Here is a 24,268-nt window from a genome sequence, read left to right on the forward strand (position 1 = left end):
ATGGTGCAGCAAAAGAACATATGAACATAAGCAAAAGAACATGACACTACGGCAAAAGAACATGCAATATAATATTTCACTTTTTTGTTATAAAAATAATATGTTATTTTACTATTTATTAAAAACCTAAATAAAAAAAATACTCACGTTCTTTTCTCGTAACCAGATGTTCTTTCAATTATATACTAGTGTTCTTAAGGTGCACCATGCTCTATGTCCACCATGGTCCACCTTCTAAATTACGACTTAATACTAGTTAATGCTATAATTGTCACCCACTTAATACTTAAACTGCCAACCACATAATACTACTTAATACCACCCCTTAAGACCACTTAATTTCCTATTTACTTATCTCAACACACACTGGAAGTAAAACAAACAAAATCAAACATGAAAATCACCAAAAGAAAATTCAATCTGCAATTTTTTATTTCTTTTTTGACATGAACAAATCATTCTACAATTATCATTATTTTTGACACGAACAATTCACTGTACAAATTCAAAATCAATTAATAAACTCAAAGCATAAACTAATCTAGCATTCAATTAAAGAATTAAGAAGAATTACAGAAAATAGTAGAAATATATCAATGAATCTTGCAATTGAAAATCAAAAGTTATGAAGAAGTTGAACTAAAATTCTGGAACTAGGCTACGAATTTGATGAACAAAAACAGAAAATCTAGTGTTTAAATTAAAGAATTAAAGCATAAAACTAATCCTAAATATACTCGTAGCTACGGTTCTATAATCGCTGATGCTGCCTACTCCTATGCGCTGCTCTCTTCAATGCTTGGGTAGCTCGCAAATGAGCTGCGGTTGCTATTGTCGAGTAGCTACAGCGGGGTTCTGTCATGATTGAAGTGATAATGCGGGCACACGTAAGATCAGCTGCGGGAGCACAAGATATTCAACGAGCTACAGCATGAATTTTGTGGCAGTATATTGATGCACGTTGACTGTATATACATGAATAAGCGTCGACATTATTCATTGCCTATGTTGCTGTTGTTTTGCGTGCTTGTGTTGCTGATGCTCGTTGTGTGCCTTGCTTGTGCTAACACTCCTCTTAGGCTACGGAAGTAGTAATGATACTAGCTATGCTTTGTTCTCTGATATCTTTCATTCGATTCATGCAGGGTCAGATACTCATCCTAACATGACTTTTGGTTGGTCCATGTCAAATATTATCCTAGTTTGAGGCCCCTTTAGCTGAAACTATCAGCCCATTTTTCAGATGTTATGAAGATATTGAGAGAGCTCTATCCTGAAAGTAAGATGTTTCTCCTGGTGTGCAGATGATGATTCTTTTAGGCTGCCATTCCAGGTTGCCAAGGACAAAACTCCAAGTTTGGGCATTTGAGATTTGACTATATTCATTTTAAAACAAGTCTCAAAATGACTGTTGAAAGCCTGCAGGATCAGGGTTTTTCACTTGAAGATCAATAGCTACTTCATCAAAATGGCTATAGCAGCTAAGATCCCAATTTGCAGCTTCTTTACATACTTATAGAATTGGTTATTTTGTTGCAAGAACTTGTATTTTTGCGGAGATATTCATCGACTTTGCGATATATTTGATTGCAGATAAACTTTTAACATTGGCAACAATGGTCAGTAGCACTTGGTTTATGTACCAGTTAATTGAAACAACTCCACAATTGTTCCTTGAAACTGTTTTAGGTGTATGTTTGTTGAAAAATTCTCCAACGGTTAAGAAAAACCAATCCATAAGCAAAATCTCTACAACAACGGCAAGGGGCTTAGGCAGCTCATGTAACTTGATATCATTTTGCTTTGTTTGCTGCCAAAATTGAATTACCATTTACCAGTAGTCCCCACATGAGCATATTCCATGTTCAAATCTATGGAATCTGTTATTGTCTCTCACAATAATAGTTCTTCCAGTACACTTTGACATAAACTTGATTGCAGTGTGACAATCACCACATACACGCAAATTTTTCATAATCCGGATAGGCCTGTCAGATGGGAAACTGATTAACGCAAAAGCGATTGCTAGTCTCTCACTGTGATACCTAATTGTTTGTTTCTTGACATCATCATCTACCTGTTGCAACACAAAACTAGTGTCAGCAACATAGCCAGCTCGCTCCATTTCATCCTCCAATTCCTCCATTTTCTTATATATCTCTTGGGATTTCGGGTGGGATCTATCCCCAGCAGCAAATGTGTGAACCTTGTTACCTTCCTCAAGCCAGCTTAAACCGGTTACCTTCTTAATACCTCTATCCCATAACATCTTCCTCACTTTGGCTGCATCTTGGAGTCTCCCAGCTGCTGCATAGGCATTACATAATAGCACATATAGGCCAGAACCCACATTATCCAACTCAAAAACCTTGTCTGCAGCATATGCTGCTAACTCAGTGTTCCCGTGTAGTCGACAGCCAGTCAACAGAGCACCCCAAACTGACTCCGTTGGTTTAATGGGCATCTCCTTAATAACTAAAAGTGCCTCCTCCAACTTTCCAGCACGGCCTAGCAAATCAACTAAGGTGGCATAATGCTGGTTCCCTGCTTCGACTCCATACTTCTTCATCAGATCAAAATAATACCTCCCTTCCTTAACCAATCCAGCATGACTACAAGAATAAAGCAAAGACAAGAAGGTGATGAAGTTAGGCTTTGTTCCTTCACTTTCCATACTATGAAACAATTCCAGCACCTTTGAACTATGAGCGTGTTGAGCACATGCAATCAACATAGAATTCCATAATCCAACATTTCTTGTCTTTATTTCATCAAATACACGATATGCACCTTCTATGATCCCACACTTAGAGTACAACGAAATCAAACCACTTCCAACGAAACCTGATGAATCATAACTCTTCTTCAAACACATGCCATGAATTTGCTTCCCCAACTCCAAAAGTGTTGAATTACCACACACATGAACCGCACTCGAGAATGTAAAATCATTAACATCAACACCCTCCTCTACAGCACGCTTAAACAACCTGAGAGCCTCCTCGTTTTCCCCCAACTGAGCATACCCAAAGATCATCCCAGTCCAAGACACTACATTTCTGTCAGGCATTTCGTCAAACACCTTCCGTGCATCCCAAATCTCCCCACATTTCGCATACATGTCCACCATAGAGCTCCCGATAAACAAATCCCCCTCATACCCAGTTTTCACGACAACCCCATGAACCGACCGCCCCACATCAACCCTCCCCAAGATCGCACACGCCTTTATCGCACTTGGGTACGTATGGTTATCAGGCCGAAACCCGGTTCCCAGCATCCGCGCAAAGAACTCAAGAGCAACGCAAGGGAGCTCATTCTGTGCAAAAGCAGAGATAACTGAGGTCCAAGTAGTGCAAACCTTAAAAGAGGTTTCGTCGAAAATTCGACGGGAAAAGGTAGGAATCTGAGTTTTTGAATAGAAGTTGATCAAATGGTGAGCAACAAGAGGGATTGATTGGAACCCTAGTTTGAGGATACGGGCATGGATTTGGAGGCCTTTCGGTAGCGCCCGAGAGCGGGTGGAAGAGAGAAGAAGGTCGCAGAGATGGCGGTAGTGTTGTTCGAAGCTTGATTGGTTGAAAGGGTTGCACAGTGTAGGGATTTTGGATGGAAGTGGCGGTGAAGAAATGGGCGGAGGATGGGGTTGTTGCAGCATTACTTGCGGTGTTTTGCTTTTGATTTTGGTATCCGGTTAGCCGTCACTGGTTAATTTATTCGAGACTAGTCTTTTATCCACGGGATAGATAGAGATGATAGGCATGTTGCCGCTAGTATTTGAGCATTTTATTGTTTTAGTTAATTCTTTCGTTTGATGTCAAATAATAAAATAGCAAAGCTGATATTTATGGTTTTCGTTGAGAAATTATTCGTTATTCGAAGGATGATTAAATTAATAAAAGTATTTAATTTTTTTCGTTATTCTTCAAGTTCTAAGTTCTAAGTTCTAAGTTATTTCTATTCAAGTGAGTTTGAGTAATTAAAGCAAAGGGATTATATGCGTAATTCTTTAATGAAATTCTAAATGCATTACGGTGTACCTGAATACCACTTAGCTATGTGATGCGAACAAGTTGGGAAAGGGCCATGGTTTGCGTCACTTTTCCCACATGTTCGAAATTTACTTTGATGCTTTATTGCATGTAAATTAATTGGCTTGTTGAAACTGTAACCTTGGTGTTGTCTATGTCGAATCCAGTCATTAAAGTTAGTCTTTTTATTCATCCAGGAGAAAGGATATGGCTAACCAAGGAATAGCTGATGTGGTTAGACAACTAGCTGAGGTATTTCAGAATCTAGCATAAGCTAGGCAGAACTCATTTCATGATCCGACTTGGGAAATGCTCAAGAAAGTACCTCAAGATCGTAAGATTGGGATTATCCTCCCATAAATCGGGATGAGATGCCAAAAGTTGTACAAGGCAACTCGAAGAGGTGGAAACTATAAAATGCATGGTCGTGCTCATATGAATCATAGGCTATGATTATCTATTTCTTTTATTAGTTGAACTATGACACCGATAAATACATCAGGACATAATAAGGATGACCAGTCTTACCTTATGTTCACGAGCAGGCATCAAGCGACAACGGAATTAGGAAAGGCACACTTGTCCTTCCGTAAGGACAAGTGGGAGACTAAAGGAAATAATGCCCTTGGTCCAAGTTTGCATTTAATGCATTTAATGCTAAGACTAATAAATGCAGTTCAGAATTAATTAAATAAGTTAATTATTCAGTGAGATCAAATGATCTGAATGCCTAGCTAGAGGCCGCTTCAGTTCTAGTGGAGTTAATAACATTAGTACCACATCTTACTCTTGACTGAACCCGTAGGGTCACACAAATAGTACGTGAACGGATCAAGTATTTATGTGAATATAATATATTCAGAAATACTCTAATTATGGACATTCAGAAATAATAGATGTTGGTTTCATTGAGAGCTAAACAAACCATCAAAAGGAAAATACGAGAATATTTGTCTAAAATGAAGATATTGTCGAAAACGGAAATATGGTTCGTATCGGAAATATTATCGGAATTGAAAATATTACCATAAACGGAAATAGCAACGGAAATGGAAATATTGTTCGGAAATGGAAATATTATTGGAAAGGAAAATATTACCGGAATTAGAAATATTGCCAAAACACGGAAATATTGTTGGAATCGGAAATATTGCCGAAAATGGAAATATTGTCGTAATCGGAAAATTTGACGGAAACGGAAATATTACCGGAATTAGAAAACAAATCGAAAACACGAAGGTCGGCAAAAGCGCCATCACGTGGGCCAGCACAAGCCGACCCAACGCCAACGCTAAGGCCAACACCCATGGAGCAGCGCCTGTGGGCCAGCGCCACGAGGCCAACACAGTAGTGCAACGCCAGCCTGCAGGCAAGGAGGCCAACGGCAGCGGCAGTGCGCAGCCAGGCCAGGCAGCGCAGGCCGTGTGCTTGGGCAAGCTAATGTTTCTTGTGCGCTAAGTAAACTTGCTATGCAAGTTGTTTGGGCCATAAGTAAACCAATTTATGTTAGGGTTAGAATTAGATTTCTAATCTAACTATAATCAGTAGTTTCCTAAGTCATCCCTAATTCTAGTATCCTAATCCTAATACACTTAGGTTTTATGATATTCTAAAATACTCCATGCACTATAAATTTGACCATAGAGTGACATATTTTATACATTTGAACATACAATCAATTTGCATATCACTCAAAGTGAGATCCCGAGTTCATAATACCTTAGATTATATCCTAATTGGTTGAACCTAAGCCGGACCCGAACGTGTTGTGGACTATCTATGGAGGGGTGAGATTTGTAGCTCTATACTTTTGGAGCTCTATACTTGTTCTTGTTCGGTTCGAGAGCAGTTTTGGAAGGAACGCATCACATAATATCTATTCTAAATTATGCTAATCGGTTATGTGCAATTAATTTGGATTCTGACCATTTATGGTTTTCCGCATGTCAATTGGATTGTTCATAACCTAAAAGAGACCGCTTCAGATCAAGTAGAATAAATATTATTAATGCCACGACTTACTCTTGACCGAACCCATAGGGTCACACAAATAATATGCGAACGGATCAAGTATTTAGGTGAATATAATATTCAGTAAATAGATACTTGAAAATGAAGGATGTTGGTTTCACTAGCTAGGAACTAAACAAATCATAAAAAGGCAAAGACAAAAATATTTGTCTGAAACAAAGATATTGTGGGAAACGGAAATATGGTTCGTAGCGAAAACATTATTGGAATTAGAAATATTACTGGAATCGGAAATATTGTTCGAATGGGAAATATTGCGGAATCGCAAATATTGCGGGAAACATAAATATTGTTCGAATTAGAAATATTACCGGAATCGAAAAATGAATCGGAAACACGAAACTCGATCCATTAGTCGGAAGCACGGGCCAAGGGCCGCGTGCATCATGGCCCATGAAGAGCAGCGAACGCCAGCAAAGCGCCAGCGCATGGGCCAACACAAAGCCAGCTCAGCGCTAACGCCAGGCCAACACCCATGGGGCAGCACACGAGCAAGTGCCCGGACGAGTGAGCAACGCCGACCAGCAAGCAGGTCAGTGCAGCACGCAAGTGCGCCTGGGCCAAGCGCCTCGAAGCACCCAGACGCCAAGTGACTTGCCATGCAAGTTACTTGGGCCTCAAGTAAACTCTAACCTGCCGTTTGGTCTAGATTGGGAGTCTTGGCTTCGTTTCCTAATTGTACCCTAATTCTAGTTTCCAAGTCGTAATGGTCTTAGGTTTTATGGTATTCTAGAATATTCCGATGCACTAAAAACAAGGGCCTTTAGCCAAATTATTTATACATCACAATACACATATTCACATGTGTTCCATATAATTCAAGGGAGAATTATATTTTGCCTATCACCTGAGAGTGAGATCCCGATAATCCTACATTTGGAGTTCTAAAAATTTTCTTGATCGGTTAGGGAGCATTCAGGGAATATACGCATCATGTTTACTCAATTATGCCAATTGATGATATAATTTACCTGAACTAGATTAGATCCCGTGCACGCACGGATTTTGATTATTACTTTTCACAAAAATTTAACTGAATATCTCCCAAACTACTATACAGTAATAACATTTTTAACATACTTGTTTAAATTTATTTATCTAATATGCATATTTAAAATGTTAATATGGTAATTTGACCAAAATATCGAGTGATATATTTTCCATTATTAATATAGCGATTTGACTAAAATATTACCAATTTAGAATAATTACCATTACGTCGTATCTATTATTGCCATAATTTATAAACTAAATTTTGTTTCCATACATAAATAGTTTATAAAGAAAGGTAGAGAATAATTATAAAAAAAAATACTTTTTTTTTTGGAAAGTGATTATTGGCGGGAAAAAATCGCACCATGAATTGACACGTGTCATTCCTGGTGTCTCTTTTAGTATATAGTAATAGATTTATACATCACAATACACATATTCACATGTGTTCCATATAATTCAAGGGAGAATTATATTTTGCCTATCACCTGAGAGTGAGATCCCGATAATCCTACACTTGGAGTTCTAAAATTTTTCTTGATCGGTTAGGGAGCATTCAGGGAATATACGCATCATGTTTACTCAATTATGCCAATTGATGATATAATTTACCTGAACTAGATTAGATCCCGTGCACGCACAGATTTTGATTATTTTTTTTCACAAAAATTTAACTGAAATCTCCCAAACTACTATACAGTAATAACATTTTTAACATACTCGTTTAAATTTATTTATCTAATAAGCATATTTAAAATGTTAAAATGGTAATTTGACCAAAATATCGAGTGATATATTTTCCATTATTAATATAGCGATTTGACTAAAATATTACCAATTTAGAATAATTACCATTACGTCGTATCTATTATTGCCATAATTTATAAACAAAATTTTGTTTCCATACATAAATAATTTATAAAAAAAGGTAGAGAATAATAATAAAAAAAATACATTTTTTTTTTGAAAGTGATTATTGGCGGAAAAAATCGCACCAGGAATTGACACGTGTCATTCCTAGTGTCTCTTTTAGTATATAGTAATAGATAGATAGATTCCGTCAATTATGTATTTCCCGCATGTGAATTAGATTGTTCTATCGCCTAACCGAAGGTACGGAGGGACTAGGGAGTACTGTTTAGGAACGGAAAGAAGGAGGAAGTTCAACATTTTGCTATAGGACCCATTTTGCCATTATTTTGAGGGTTACTTCTTTTTTAGACCTCTTCCTTCTGAATCAATCTCTGGAATTTCCCTTCATTGCTCTCAGTTTCCTACTGTTTGGAATTAGGGTTTCAAATTCAAAGCTTTAGTTTCTATTGTTTGTTTTTCAATGGAAGACGAACCAGCGTTATGGCAATCAGAATCCAATTCAATGACGTCTTCAATGGTTGGTCGAGTAATGAACACGCTGCTTACTTCTCGTCCGAAGAAACTTGAAGACGCCATTGTTAAACTTGGCGAAGCTCCAAAATCAACTCTTGCTGGTAGTACTTACAAAATGAATTAACTTTTCTCGTGAATATTTTAAACTTTTGTGCAATTCGATGAATTTGGCTACTGATTTGTTTTATTCAGTGTCACTAGATGAATCCCTGCGCGTTTTGAACAAATATGTGAGAGATTCTATTGATGAAGAGCGGCCATTGGACGAAGTTCTCATTCCTATGATTGAAAATGTAATCAACTTTTTATTTTTATTTTTTATAATAATCATTTTTATCTCTAGTGTTACTTGTTTACATTTTGTTCTTTGTCTGGTTATTCTTGATTGGATATTTTGATTCTTGTTTCAGTTCGGGTGACGGAACTGGTATCATATGATGACCATAGTTATTATAGAATAGAATACTGTTGTAAATTTCATTCAGTTTTATAGTCGATAATGATAACAATGGCCGGACAAGTCACCGGACATGTTCAGAGAGTTTAGGGTGCACACAACCTTACCTCTATGTTAGCCGAGGGGATGCTTTGGGAAAGAATAGGAAAAGTTATGGAAAAGCAGTTCAAAACTGGAACTTGTAGACTATTTTTGCGAGTATGAGATGTTGTGTCTGTATCTTTCAATTTTTGATTACTATGTGAGGAAAGGATTAGAGTAGGACAGTAGAGTGATGCTTGTGTAAGGCTTTTACTTGAGAAACCATTTTTTTTCTTTTCAAGTGGTTTCCTAATTTTCCCTTGTACTCCACCTCCCCAGTTAACTGTTCTATTGTTAAGTAAGGAAGTGGTTCCATTGACACATTAATTTTTATTTCTCTTCTGGCATATCGACTGGGATAGCTGCAATACTTTGAGCCTGTGATCAATAATTGACCAAGCATGAACATATATGCATCTGATTCTTTTGTCCTGGTTGAGGCGTAAACTTCCTGTTAGTTCTAGTAACAAACTTGTTCCAAAAGATTTAGCCTGTACACATGTTGTAGGCATTTTAAATTGCTTCTTTGGTTTATCTTTCCCCTATTTCAAGTGCAGCTGTTGAGGTGCAAGGATTCAAAGTATCCCAATCAAGCAATGATACTCTTGAACTGGCTCTTTCAAGATGAAGCTCTTTTTTCGCCACTTGTAAAGGATCTTGTCAATATTATATCAAGAAGGGGAGATCGCTATATTGCACTTGGGTGGTGTATACTTGTACGGTCTCTTGTGAAGTATGATACAAAAATGACAAGCTTTTCAAAAAATGGTAAGTTATTTTTTGACAATAAAAATACGTTGTGAGTTCATATCGTCATAGTTACTGTCTTACTGAATTGAATCATCATTAGATGTATAATTGTATAATAGAGTAGAATAAAAAATTCTTTTTATGATTTTCTAAATCTGTTCTGTATTGTGTGCTATGCTTTAAAAATGACGAGGCTACTTAGAAGACCACTGATCTATAAAACCATAAAGTAAGCTAGGAATGTTATATGCAGTGTCAGTGTTAGAGATAGGCATTTGGATGAATTGTCTCACAAGTAGAGATCGGGGAGGGCACAAGGGAAACATGAAAGGAAGAAATATGAAAAAAAGATTTATATAGAGAGTGAGAGTCACTGGAGATGGTGCTTAGTAAAGACTAATTGCCACAAGCAACCATATGCAACTGCTCAAAGCATACAGATTTATGTGATAGAGAAAAACCGAATTTAAATAAGGGAAGCAAGCCAAAGCAGAGGTAGGAAGGGATAAGGTGGAGCCTGGGGAGACTGGGTGAGGAAAGGCGGACAAAGGATGGAGATGAGATGGTAAGGAATAGGTTGATATCGTATAGATATAATAAGAGACCAACATGTAAACTAAATTTGAGTTTAAGTTGAACTTGAATTGATAGTGTTTAGTATGGAGTCTTGTATGCCTTATTCTTACTAAATGCCCCTTTCTTAATCTTAGGATGTGTACCTTACCATATCTTAATAGTCGCCCACTTACTAGCCTTAACGATACATCTGCATAGAGAGAAATGCGAAGACATCATACTCTGATCCCTACATTTGTAAAGAGGTCCCCCCCTCCCTTGAGAGGTCCTTAATTTTAAAGGTCACTGGCATACTCTTTCTGTAACGAATAAAAAGTAAGAGATTTTTGCTATTAAGTGACATAGTTTGATGATCCAAAACAGTAAGATTAATGGCAGATTAGGTGATTAAGGGAGGAAGAAGAACGATTAAGAAAGAACAAGTAACAATATGATGTGTATTGATGACTATTACTGCTGAATTCACCGATACATCCCCATCCATCTCTCTAATGTGCTGTATATATATAACATTTTTTCCCTAACTAACTCCCTCACTTATTCCCCGAGCTACCCATAACTAACTTATAAAGATACTACCTAAAGTGCCCCTCTCCATAATATTAATTAGTGGTCGACACTCGATTGTTGACCTCAACATATATGATCAATGTTATCTGTATAAGTAACTTCTTTGATACCATTTTCTACTTATAAAGATACTACCTAAAGCTTAGTTTTAAAAAGCGCGAAGCGCACCGAAGCGCACAAGGGCCCTGTAGGTTAAGCGCAAAGAGAAAGCGCACGCTTTTCGTAGGTGAAGCGCACCATAAGTGCCAAAAACTTTTAAAATCATTTCTAAAACATATTTTGTACTTAAAACAACATGATACTTATATTATAAATGCATAAATTAACAAAGGAAGCATAATTCATTACTAGACACCAAACCGGAATACGTCTAAGACCAATTAACCAAAGAGTCTAAAACCTCCTACCAAATGTTGTTTCATTCGTAGAGCTCTTTCTTTTGTTACTTTACCACAAAAGTTACAATGCCAATTGGTCTTATTAGTAGGTTCCGGTTTACCTTACTTTCTTGCCGGATCTAGGGTATCTAAGGAAGGTGTGCTTGAGCCCCCTCGTCGGTAGCCATCCTAATATTAATAGCTGAAGTTAGAAACCAATACAAAAAAACAAAGGAAAAAAAAAGAGTTATTGTCTGCCTAGGGATTAGTTTAAAAACAAAGTAGAGAGAAAAATTATAAAAAAATGAATTAAAAATGAATTAAAAATAGAATAAAATTAAAATTTAAAACAGAATAAAAAAGCAGAATAAAACACAGTAAAATAAAAGAAGTAAATAAAAGAGCAGAAACCCAATAACCCATAACCCCTCAAACACAACCCCTTCTTTTTCTTCTTCTTCCAGAAATGCACAACCCTTTATTTTCTTCTGCTTCTTCTTCCAGAAACACACAAAAAACAGAGTGCCCAAAAATAAAAATAAACGCACAAAAGCAAAGTAAAGAGAAGAAGATCAGAGATGAGAAATCGAAAAAAGAGAAGATGGAGAAGATAAGTGAAGATGAGTAATCGAAAAAACAGAGAGAGAAGAAGAATGAAAAATCGAAAAAGAGGGGAAAAGAAAAAAGAAATCGAAAGAACAATTAAACTAACCTGAAGATGCGGGATTTTTCGGCGAGTCTTTGGCTTGATGCTTTCTCCAGCAGCAAGGTGGCTGGACAACTCCAAAATCGCAGCTAGGGTTTCTCCAAAACCACCCAAATTCGCAGTTAGGGTTTTCTCTCTCCTAAACTAACTATTCTGCCCGTTAAGTACAACAAAGACCCATTAAAAATGGGTCACGTGTTAATTTATTTGATTCAAGACTGCTGATTTTCTTCTTCTGCGCCCAGTACACAAGAAGCGTGCGCTTCAACAGAAGCGCGCTTCCACCAAAAGCGCACAAGGCGCGCACACCCTGTTTCTCGCTACGGTATTATTATCTGACGCAATCCCAACTGCGCTCCCAGTCGCCCCATGCTTTAAGCGCACTTTTTAAAACTATGACCTAAAGTGCCCCCCTTTGTAATATTGATTTGTAGCAGTTTAGTGTGTGAGAGTTAGGCAAAAACTAGAGGCACTGCCTATGCTTACTTTTGCCTTATTTATAAAACCCAACTCATGTACTAAATTTGATATTGGCACAAGTGACATGACTCAATATGTTGTATGGCCTCTTGCGGGGAGAATGTCTGTTATTTCTTTACATACAAATATACTGCCATTTGACTATAATGCAATTTCAGTCTAGCATTTCAAAGTGCACGATCATGTTTTTCCACATTCCAATTTTTTTGGGAAGTAAAGATTTTATTAATTACCAAAATTGAGAGTTGTACGGATAGCGAACACCAAAACTCGTAGGCAAACAAAAATCACTCTCCCCCACCTTCTAGGAAGGCTTTGGAGAGTCCCCCCAAAAAAACCCACCTAAAATATACATTTTCAATTCATCAGTGCATCTAACGGATACATTAAACAAAATTTTGATAACTATGGAATTACAAACATCCAACTTGCTATTAATTTTTTTTGCATTTTACCGTAAATTGTCCACAACGTAAATGAGAGCACTTATATTCTCCATATATTCAAAGCGTAAACGCAACTGAAAAAGAGATGTTGTACATCCTCGGTACCCTGTTGACATATAATTATATAAGATATAATCTACTATTCGTAGGCAAATAGTTTTGTACAACAAGCCATAAGATATATGTGCTTTTCGGACTCACTTTACTATTATAAGCAAGCCTCGTCCACTCTATTGGAACGTTGATGGGTCTAAAATAGGTATTAAGTTTCAAGTTTCTGAATTTCCCACAAGACAAGTCAAAAACGGCTTTAGCAGTCTCACCAGCAGTCAACAATATGTCTAGTCTATGGACTGCTATTTCTTCCTCATGGACCATGTAAGTCCATTAGGTATAGACATAGTCCATAAATCTCTATTTTGTACGTAGTATGCATGAATCCAACACACCCACTATCTGTTTCAATGAAAGAGCCCAACAGTGTTTTGTGACAACAACCTTGTTCCATAGGCATAGATCGTGAAGATTCCACCCCTCGTAACTTGTAGGCAAGAAAGTTTGCTCCCACATAACAGGAGCCTTCCTAGATCTAGCATTAGTACCTGGCCAAAGGAGAAAGGAAGGAAATCTGCCATTTCGATGCACTTTCTTCATGACTTTTTTGGGCATAAACAAATTTTGATACCATGTATAATTGAATCTCAAAAAGAGCTGACCGAGTCTGCCAACATTTGAAAGATGCTTAGCCGACCAACTTCTCACCCTAGCAACAATTTTGTCTATTAATGTTTTTTCGTGAATGTATCGTAGTTTCCTCGTTAAAGGACCACCAATATACTTGAACGGGAAAAGCCTTTGACCATACCACCTCTACTAAACTCCCCCTTATGATCAAATACACCGGCCATATAGACTTCACTCTTTTCTAAGTTAGTTACTAACGCCAAGGCAACACAAAACTTGGAGAAAGCCATATAGATCAACCGAAGGTTTATCAACCTTTGAAAAGAGTAGATCATCAGCAAACATCATGTGGGTTATCCCCTACTTGGGTGGAATCGAAACAGAGAATGCACACTAACTTCTTGAAGACACCTAGACATATACTCCATTCCCAATGCAAAAGGAAGGGAAATATTGATTCGTCTTGCCTCAAGTGTTTCATAGGAAGAGCACTTTTCCTAAAATAGAATTTTTCCTAGAATAGCATTTAATCAATTCCGATTTCTGAGGCCAAAAGAATATTATCAAAGATGGCCTTGCAGGTGAAAACCTGCATGAGCGCAATTAACAACATCACCCACAAGTCCACATCACTCTCTGCATCCTAGTGAGAATTAGCGGCAAGCAATTAGCCTACAATCAGTAATTCTAGTAGCATTCAAAACTTTAGGCACCAAGGTATAAGTAGTGGTATTTACCTGTTTTAAACACGATGCTTCTTTGAAAACATTCATTCCTGAATTGCAACTTACATTTCAGGTTATCTCGTCTAACCCCAAAGCTTTGTCAACATCAATCCCCTTCAAAGCTGCATCAATTTCTTGGGTGGTAACAAGTTGAATCAGGACTATCAACTCCTTGTAGATTAGAGGTGGCAAAACCAAGTAAAACCTTATAAAAATTTCGAATTTCTTTGTGAATCTCTACATCAGTCTCCCGCTTCTTGCCCGTAGAACATAGATCGAAAATGTGGTATCGATCGCGGTCGCGGTATCGTCGCCGTGATGCGGTAGCGGAGCAATCTCAGTCGTCGTGGATCGTGTTGCGGTGGTCGCACATGATCAATTAGTAATGGAAATAAAAAGTAATAAAAAAACTTGTATTTCGTATTAGTAGAGTACTCCGCATATTACTGAGGGAATTAAAAAAAAAAGAAAAGAAAAAGAAAGAGAGAGACATATAGACAAACCACTTTATTAATGCTTTCTCTTTCCAAGTTTATGAAATTAAATAAATAAATAAGAAAAAGCAATCCCTACTCCCCACTTCCCACCCACCCCAACCCCCCTCACCAGCATCCTCCTGTTTTATTCAATAAAAGAAAACAGTAGTCCCCACCTACCCAAACACATTATCAAGTTTTTAAAAAATAACCCGAGTCCTTCCTTCTCCCATTGCAACCTCTACTTCTTCTCCACTATTAGTTACTCCCTCCGTCCCGGAATACTTGTCCTGTTTTCCTTATCGGGCCGTCCCTTAATACTTGACCTGTTTCTAAAAATGGAAATATTCTAACAATATTATATTATTTCTCACTCCACCCCTATTAACCCACCTACCCCCTACTCCATACAAAAAATAATTAAAAATTCAACCCCTACTCTCCCCCAACCCCACCCCTTTACACATTTCCCACTAACTACATTAAAATAATACCCCACTATCAACTACTACCTATTAAATTAAATAAGTCAATTCAAGTCCCTTAAAATCTGTGCCGGTCAAACCGGATCGAGTATTCCGGGACGGAGGGAGTATCTTTTTTTCTCATCCTTTTCTATGAAATAAAATCGTTCACTTCACGAGTTGTATCGGTTTATCTCAGGCGATTTTCGACTGTACCGGTCGAATCGGGGTAAATATCGCATTTTTAGAATACACCGTGATGAATCGCTAAATATCTTATCGCAGGCTGAAAATCCGAACTAGATCGGCCGAGACGGGTTGACTCGGTCGAGATTTTACTCCATGCCACAGAATCATACAAAATATTAATATTGTTCCAAGCATGTCTCTCTTTCATAGCAGTGAAGAAAAATTGTGTTTGAGTCTCCAAGGTCAGCCATTGGATTCTAGATTTCCGTTTTTAAGCGCATTCCTGAACAACTAAAAATTTCCTCAAAGTAGCTAAATGTTCTTTCTCTAACCCCTTGTAACTGTAAGTTAGTTGTTTTGAACAACAAGCGGAGTCTGAACATCCCCGATGCCATCAATTGTGTCATCCAACCTCGCAAAATCTCTATTATGAAGAGCTTTCAAATTATTCTTCACACATTTAAGTTTCTGCCAGATTTTAAACATGTCAGTACCACCACTTTTTCAAAATCCACATGATCAAACATACAATTGAAGAACTTGAAAGGTCGCCCACCTTGTTTAAACACTAAATCATATATTCATATCTAAAACCTGGAATCAAGTATTCAACAATAGTGTCATAGTAGTCGGCATGCCATTGATCGTTACTAAAGGCTCTATCAATTCTAGAAGATATTTTTCATTCTCCTAAGCTCTTATTCCTCCACGAGAAAAAATGACCACAACACTTCAGTTCAACCACGTGAGTATTATCAATCAAATTCTCAAAGTCTCCAGTTTCAGGCACGGGAATTGGATTCCCCTTAATTCTATCCCTAGAGTATAAGACAGAGCTAAAATCCCCCATAACAAGCCAAGCCTCTGCTGTTGTTGCAGAAATAGATGCTAGATAACCCCATAGAGGCCTCCTCGTGCCAATAGCATGCAAACCTTAAACCGCAGTGAAAGAAGCTCGGAACTTCCCATTTTATAGAATACCAGACAATCACTATGCTTCCAATCCACCCAAATCCTCCCTTTAAGAGAGAAATCATAGTTACTTTGCCAATGCCAACAATTACCAAATTTCTTCTATCTTTGTACTATTGCGCACCTTTTACTTTAGTTTCAATTAAAGCCATGATGCTGATATTATTTATATTTACAAATTTTTTAACCTCTTCTTTACTAGGATCATTTAGACCCCTACATTCCAGCTACAAATATTCATGTAAAGGGTTGCTTAAAATCTGACAAGTCTCCAATATTGTCATATTACATTCCCCCTGCATCATTAGTGTGTTTAGTAGGAGATAACTGAAATCCCAAAGGCTCCTCACTTGGATGTATTTTTGGTGTTTCTGTTTCATCTAGTTACCGCTCTCCATCCATCACCTTTTGCTACACCGTCACTGCAATAGGCGTAGCCACAACGCATCAACACCAACAACAGGTGCAATACCAGAGACGGGCTGTATTACAACCTTAGGCTGCCACTTTTTGCTTGTGTTGGAATCTGCTGTGCAGCAATGAACCTCATAGTATTTGCTGCTTCAGACTGGCACAATCCACCTTACATTGCAAACAGTAGGGAGGAAAACAGTTAAAAACCACTATTTGATAATACAAACATGTTTAGGAATGTCCTTAGTCACATCCACCTCAACTAGGATCCTAGCAAATGATACTCGAAGTTGTTTAATAGTGTATTCATCGGCATATAAAGGCAAATCAAACTACCAATTCTACTCAACGCATCGCGGCTAACAATTCAAAGGCAAATTAGGGAGTTTAACCCAAAGGGGAATGACCCTCAATATCTCCTCATTGAAGTTGAAATTTGCATCCCAAGGGTTAACTATAAGGGGTCTGTAGTTAAAAGTACGAGGCTTGGCAAACAGAATTACATTTCTATCCACTACTGAGACTAGTAGTATAATAACAAAGTAACTGTCATCATTTATGAACACATAAAGTTTAGCGACGTGATTCCATTCTTTATCAATGAATCTAACTAGTATTGATCCCGTGCTATGCATGGTTTTTGTTTTGTTTTAAAAGTGAGTTTAATTATTCAATTCATAAAAAAAGAGTAAATATATTTCATTTCGTGTTTCACTAAGAAAACAGTGAATATAGAAATATAATTTGGTATGTTTCTTGAAATTAATAGAAAAATTTAAAGATAAAGGGGCATGAGATTTTATTGGAGGTAAAGGGTCATGAATTATTTTTGTAGTGAACAGACCTGAAATTGGAGAAGAAGGGGTATGATTTTTTTTGGTGGTGAAGAGACATGAAATTGGAGAAGAAAGGGACATGCAGTTTAAAAAAAATAAAATGTGAAGATGTTTGCAAGGAGGAACAAATGACACTCCAAATTTCTTGCAAATGTGCCTGTTATTAAATATTAGTATAGATGGGTGCACCAATCGAAGGCATCTCCCCACTACATACGTAACCATAGAAGTTGCCCGTTTCTCCGACATTTTATGTATTTCTTTCAAGATGAGCAACTGTTTACCATCGAAATTAAAGTTAGAGCAATACCCCTTGCGCTTGATGTTTAATCTTCGGTTTACAGGAATCCCAACATGTCCCTGACAAACCAAGAGCTTGATTTATACCTTTGATGAGTGTTTGCATCTTTTCCATTGTTTTACCGCCATAGCTCCCCTTTTCAATCACCTCTGTAAGTGCCTCCATCAAAGACGGTGCTCGGTGACTAACCCGATGAAGTTGTTTCGGTGAGGTCGGGCCATTACTTGGATGCGGCGGAACAGGAGTCGACGCCGCAGCTGTGCCGTCGGGTTCTAAACTGGGTATGAGATTCAGCTGTTGATTTTGATTCATCCGTCTTGTGGGCTTTACTTGAAGTTGAGAAGATGCTTCCCCATTGAAGTCCCTTACTGCGAGCTTCAAGTTCTTCTTGCGTTTGGCCATGGCAAAAAGCTGGTGTAAGGGAGAAAGAGACCTAGCCTACATTCAATCACCTTTTTTGGAGAGAGTTTCCATTTTTTTACTCTGTCAAATTATCCACACTTCAATTTAGCTTGGTTGATTATTATTTTCTCGGAGGAGCATGCAAAGTATGTTCAATGCCTCTTCTTTTTCACGAGTTCATAGATGGAAGTTGGCCATGAGATTCTTGGAATGATTAGCCATCTGTGTACAAGGATTATGCGTGTCGCTACACCTTTATATCCTCCAGTATTTTGTGGCACGCGTTCATTTGTGAATAGTGACTTGCTTTGGCTGGGTAGCAAAACATTTTGGATTTTTTTCAATATGCTTGTCAAATTGATGCTCATTCATTAATAGCAAGAGTGGGGACCTAATATGACTCGCTTAAAAAAAAAGCAAAGTTCTGGGATTGTTTTGGAAAAGTTCACCTGTTGCTGAAAAGTTAGTTTTACGACCCAGTTGTGTAGAATATGTCGTGTTATTGGCTACAAGTAGCTGGGTACTATAATCATGGACAGTAAATCTGATAGATGAGAGCTAAAAATGAAGTTAGCGATGTGATTTTGTTTTTGGGACCAAGTGGAAAGATTGGCGGCCATTGTATTGTGGGCCCATCAAGTGCTTGGACTTGTGCAGAAAACACAATGACATTTCTCTACGAAATCTGAACTAGTGGAAGATGAGAAAATTATGTGATTCTTGCTTTTGTGAGATTTATGGCCTGATCAGTTTACTACTTCACTTGTTATAGGCTAATTGATTGGTAAATTTAGATATAATAGGAGTTGCTAATCTTGTAGATTAATAATCATCTGAATCTCATGGATTCATAATTATCTTAATGTCGTGGATTCATTTTTGTCTCACTTTAGTCAATGTATATTCTCCATCCCAGGTTTAAGATACAACTATCAAGCTTTATTGAAGATTCTTTCGTCGAGTATTGAGCATCTTTCAGGGATGGTAAAAAACGGTAGGTATGTTGTTCGCCTTTGCACTATGTGGATCATTAATACTGCTGGTGGCACAATTGATTTATGATTCATTTCTCACTTAATAAGTAGTAAGTCTGCAAATCTCATCTGTTCAGCGCGATTGGTGTAGCCTGTCGCGTTTGCAATTTCCCTTTAATCTTTAAGGATGACAGTTTTCGATTTGCATATTGTATCCACCTCATTTTATGTGCCTATGCTATTATTTACCTTTTGGACTTGTAATTACTTTGTGAAAGTTCTTGAAGATGAAACTTAACCTCTCTTCCTCACTTATGTTTCATCAAACTGTAGTCCTTTGTTCTCAGTTGAATCTGTTGGTATCAGTTGTTTTCATTACTACCGCCGTTCCACAATTCATGCAACATTTCTTTTTGCACGTATTCCAACATGCTTTTTTGGACATTAATATCTCTAAATGCGTATAAGTAAAAATTGTAGGAATCCTCACATTGATACGCATTTAACAAGATCTCACTTGACTTTGGATTTTCTTACATAATGGTGAAAGAAAGATTGTCAAAGGTTATTGATGAATAGTGCCTAAATGAGAAATGATACATGTATTTTGAAACGGAGGTAGTATTTGAGTAGAACAATAGTGTAGTTCTGTCTTAAGTTTGTGTACACTAAACTATACGACCTTTAGTGTGTTGCAGGATGGGTTTGAATTGCCAACTCGGCTGTCAGCAGTTGCTGCAGATTGTATATTAGTCCTCACTGAAGCACTGACCCAAAAACTAGTGGATTCTGGCAATTTAAGTGAAAAGGGAGCGTACAAATCTAATTCATCAGATAAGCCAATCAGAATTGTCGAAGGGAAGCTGGCGGAGCAAAAGAATATGTCTTCTGAAGCCTCCATCAGCATTGATGGAAGATTGTTGCTCTGGCAAAATTTGGATCAACTCATAATTCTTGTTGAGAAACTTCAATCTGTACGTTTATAACTCCTATTCTCAAGGCTTGCATTGTTCCAACAAAATGTGGAAAACAAAGATGAAATTTTTGATTGAACATGACATCTGAATAAATGCCATTACTTTTGAATATAAAAATGAGTAACTTCATAGTTCTTGTTTTCGAAATTTGGATGGTAACAGTTGTAATCTAACTCGAGTTACTTGTCCCTATTTAATTTGTTGAGGTAAAATCACAGGATGGCTATTCAAACTCTATGTTGCCAATCATGATATAATCTCACAAAAAAACTAATTAAATGGGGAGCCTGTGGGTCTTATGGGTAGGAAATTTCACATTGCCTCTAAGCTGCAATTCGGGTTTTTTGAGCTATGGGTAGGAAGACTTTCCTCAGATGATTGTTTGTGTAGATAACCTGTTACGAGTTAAAATTGGAATGTTTTGTCTTGGAAGTCCTTTGACCTCGTAAAAAATTTCGTATTGCCTACGTGTATCAAGGTAGTGAAGCTGTTTGATGGATGGTAGCATACCTGCTGACGCTCATATTTCTGCTTCCTAAAGACCAACCCATTACCCATTCCCCGGTGCCGAATTTTGATGATTTAGGCTGAAACCTTTCGAGAAAAGCATAAATTCGCTATAGTCTTGAATCTCCCCATGACATCATAAAAATAAGCATTTATTTAAAGGAAAGACCTTGTAGGAGGGATTTGGTCATCAAATTCCTTATTCTCATATGTGGGCAACACATGATTATGGTGTCATGATTTCCCCATTTATAGAATGCGATACTCCAATTGTACCTAGGTGGCTAGACTTTGTGGATAGTTCCACACCTCCATTGTGTTAGGGTTTGGTATCATTTGTAAGTATGTAACATAATACCCCTTTCCTGGATTGTCATAATATTTTGGTAAAAGCCAAAATTTCCGGCCTGTTTTTGAGTCATTTCTGGTCGGATTATATTTTTCCCTGTCTAATTTTCAACTATAGCCCCCTTCCCTCCCTTCATTTTCACCAGATAATTTGTTAAGCAACTTGTACTAAAATATGTGTTAATAAATTTTGGGGTCCAAAAAAGGGTGCCAATCATGTGGGCGAAGTACAACTGCAGTATCAAAATGCCAATAATCTATTAATCTATTATTCTTTACATGCCAATATATCTTATATTTCCTCCATTCTTTTTTAGATGACACAGTTTGACTTTTGACACTATTCATATAATCTACGTTGAGTATCAGTTGTGATTTATAGTTAAGAAAAAATATAGTAACGTGGGAGCAGGGTGTAAAAACTCGTTCGAGGTAACTGGGATTTTCCTGTTGGTGAGTTATGAACTTATGATGTTTTTAAAAAAGTGATATTTCGCCCAGTTGGACCGTCCCGGTCAAAAATCGCCCGAGATATACCGATACGACTCTTAAAGTGGCTGATTATTCATAGAAAACGAGAAGAAGTGGAGAATTCAAAGTAAAGAAGAAGTAGAAGAGTGTAGTTGTGAATTGCAACTTCAAGGCCAAAATCACGGCGCTAGGGGATATTTGGATGCGGGAGGCAACTTCCCCGATCTTTGACATTCTAAGAAAAGGATGGACTTGGTTAATGCCTCTTTGTAGTTGAATCCTCCTTTCCCTACCGCCTGCTTGTTAATGCACTTGGCACAACTACTACAATTACAACCCATGGTTTTGAAGACCGCCATGGATGTTTGGAGGAAGAAAGAGTAAGAGTTAGATACGGTGAGTGAGTTGGGGTAGGTGAGGATTGGGTCAGCCTTTTTCTTTTATTAAATATCGCTTTGGGGTAGGTGGGGAATTGGGAAGTAGGCGAGGGCTGGGGAGTGGGGTTTGGGCTTTTTTCACTTTTATTTATTTATTGAATATAACAGGGACGTGCTTTTCCTCTTTTTTTTTTTTCTAATCCCCTCACTAATTTGCTCTTTTTATACAAGTGTTATTTAATTAATTTTTTTTCTTCACTAATTGATCTCGTGCGACCACTGCGACGACGCGACCCGATCCGCAACCACCAAGACCGTTCCGTTAACCGCGACTGATCCCGTGACCGCAACCGATACCGCATTTCATTCTACGTGTGGGAGTCTTGTTACAATCGTCTCATTTTATAGATTTATAATATGAACTTTTTATAGTTTTTTACCCATTGATAAGTAAAGGTATTAATGATTGAAATATTGCATTGGCAAATGTGATAAAATAAATGTGTCAATTAAAAAAGAACGGAGGAAGTAGTTTATTAACTATAGTGCCTTTCTTACTGGTAAAAGGAATGGGGCATTCATGGAGAGGTTGGAAATGTGCCAGTTTGGAAAAAGGGAGGAATCTTGTACTCGTTAACTTTATCGGTTTCTTTGGTTATTTATGGTATTGGTGACGTGAGTCTTGACATACAATTTGGTAAAATAAAAGGGAGCATTCAACGTATAGCCGATATAAGTATCATCTAGTTGATAGTAAACTGTGGAATGATGCCTTTATCAAACATTATTGTTGTCATAATCTCATGAAAGTCACAGTATATTCTGTTACTAAAACACCATTTGTTACTGCAATCATCAAGTCTAAAATTCTTGTTGATAGGACCCATGATTCGATGCTTTGTTTTGATGCCATGCTGTTCATTTTTTTGCAGTGGAGCCAAAAGAGCCAGGCATTACATGGGAAAGGATTGGGGCAAGTTCTTAAATGGTTGCAGCAGATAAAGAGTGATGGCACTCGACTTGCGGGCCATGAGACAGGTCCACTGTACCACATTTGCTTTCAAAACCTCTTGTTTTTTATTTTCTCTATTTCATAATTGCTTTATTTGTTCCCATTTCTGAGTGTTAATTGTAAACAGGCTCTCAGTTCCAAACAACTGGAGTGCTAATACTCTCCTCCTGCTGGAAACATTACAGTATGCTATCGCTTCTAGAAGACATCGAGTTTTACCAGCGTTATGATGAATTGGTAGAGCAGTATTTATCTGGAATTGAGGTTTGTTTATTATTTCTTCATTTTACCGCATATCGAAGGTCACTCGGGTGTGAATGTTTAAAATGGATATTGTATTCTGATATTTACTCATCAGTCACTAATCTAAACAAGTAGGAAGCTTTACTTGTTTTTAATGTTCCCAATTAATGTAGTGTTATGTGATAAGTTCTTTAGTTAATGATTAATGACCGATCATGTGATATTCCCAAGCTCAGTTGTCCATATGATTTTTTTTTTATATTGGTGCTCGTTTAATTCTTTTAGATTGCCCTTATTTTAAAATTTCAAGTCTTTATAGACTCCCAATTGCTATAAATATTTGGCCAAACTCTTAGATGAACTTGCATATATCCAAGACTCCAATTCTAGAAGCTTTCTCCTCTGATTGATGGATGTGCGATAGAAGCAACTGTTTTTTTTTTCCTGGAGCATGAAGTTCCCTCAATGGATGGACTGCAACTGTTTTATTCTCTGTCATTCTATAATGCTTTGAACGTCTCTTTCCAAATAAATTACCAGAAAACTATCTTGATGATAGGCAATGAGTTGCATATTTGGCCAAAGAATTATCTATTGTGTTTTCAGTGAGATTCTTTTTCTTTTTCAATTTTTTTCTTCTTCTAAAACTCCCTTTTTGAAATCTGTAATTTTCTTCTAAATTTTCTGTAGAGAAATCAAACACCTTATGCATGACATGATTAATGCAGTTTTACTCAGAGGACAATCTAAAGGATCATGTGGAGAACGGAGATAGCCGTGTAGAGACAACAAAGTTTTTCTTGAATTGTTTGGCCCTTCTATTGGGTCGTCTGAACCATAACAGGCTGGAAAATACAACATCTTTGTTTGGACAACGAATCTCTCGGGTTCTTTTATCACAGGTAAGATGCATTTCTGTAATTATCTTATATTTGTAATGCGTTATCAAGTGCTGCTCCTATTCATATTTTCTTCCCTTTCTCGCTCTTACTCTATCTTATACTTCCTCCAT

At 37.4% G+C, this 24,268-nt stretch overlaps 2 protein-coding genes across 5 annotated transcripts in view; one reads left to right on the plus strand and one right to left on the minus strand.

Moving 5' to 3' along the window:
- Positions 1-532: 532 nt before the first annotated feature.
- On the minus strand, positions 533-3,842 carry LOC110787002 (putative pentatricopeptide repeat-containing protein At5g52630). The gene has a single exon (XM_021991587.2). The coding sequence runs from the start codon at positions 3,656-3,658 to the stop codon at positions 1,832-1,834; it is 1,827 nt and encodes a 608-aa protein (XP_021847279.1). The 5' UTR covers positions 3,659-3,842; the 3' UTR covers positions 533-1,831.
- A 4,334-nt stretch (positions 3,843-8,176) lies between these two features.
- LOC110787010 (uncharacterized) overlaps positions 8,177-24,268 on the plus strand; it is a 34,900-nt gene continuing 18,808 nt past the window's right edge. Inside the window, exons 1-8 of one of the 4 annotated variants that reach the window (XM_056840152.1) lie at positions 8,177-8,542; positions 8,634-8,734; positions 9,537-9,747; positions 19,264-19,345; positions 20,010-20,295; positions 22,934-23,039; positions 23,141-23,277; positions 23,985-24,158. In XM_056840152.1, the coding sequence (XP_056696130.1) occupies positions 8,389-8,542; positions 8,634-8,734; positions 9,537-9,747; positions 19,264-19,345; positions 20,010-20,295; positions 22,934-23,039; positions 23,141-23,277; positions 23,985-24,158 (1,251 nt within the window). In that variant the 5' untranslated portion in view covers positions 8,177-8,388. Of the gene's footprint in view, positions 8,543-8,633; positions 8,735-9,531; positions 9,748-19,263; positions 19,346-20,009; positions 20,296-22,933; positions 23,040-23,140; positions 23,278-23,984; positions 24,159-24,268 lie in introns of those variants that run through there. The other 3 variants (XM_056840153.1, XM_056840151.1, XM_056840154.1) reach the window with 3 other exon arrangements.

This window comes from Spinacia oleracea, chromosome 3, assembly GCF_020520425.1.
Source record: "Spinacia oleracea cultivar Varoflay chromosome 3, BTI_SOV_V1, whole genome shotgun sequence".
In the NCBI taxonomy this organism is placed as follows: domain Eukaryota; kingdom Viridiplantae; phylum Streptophyta; class Magnoliopsida; order Caryophyllales; family Amaranthaceae; genus Spinacia; species Spinacia oleracea.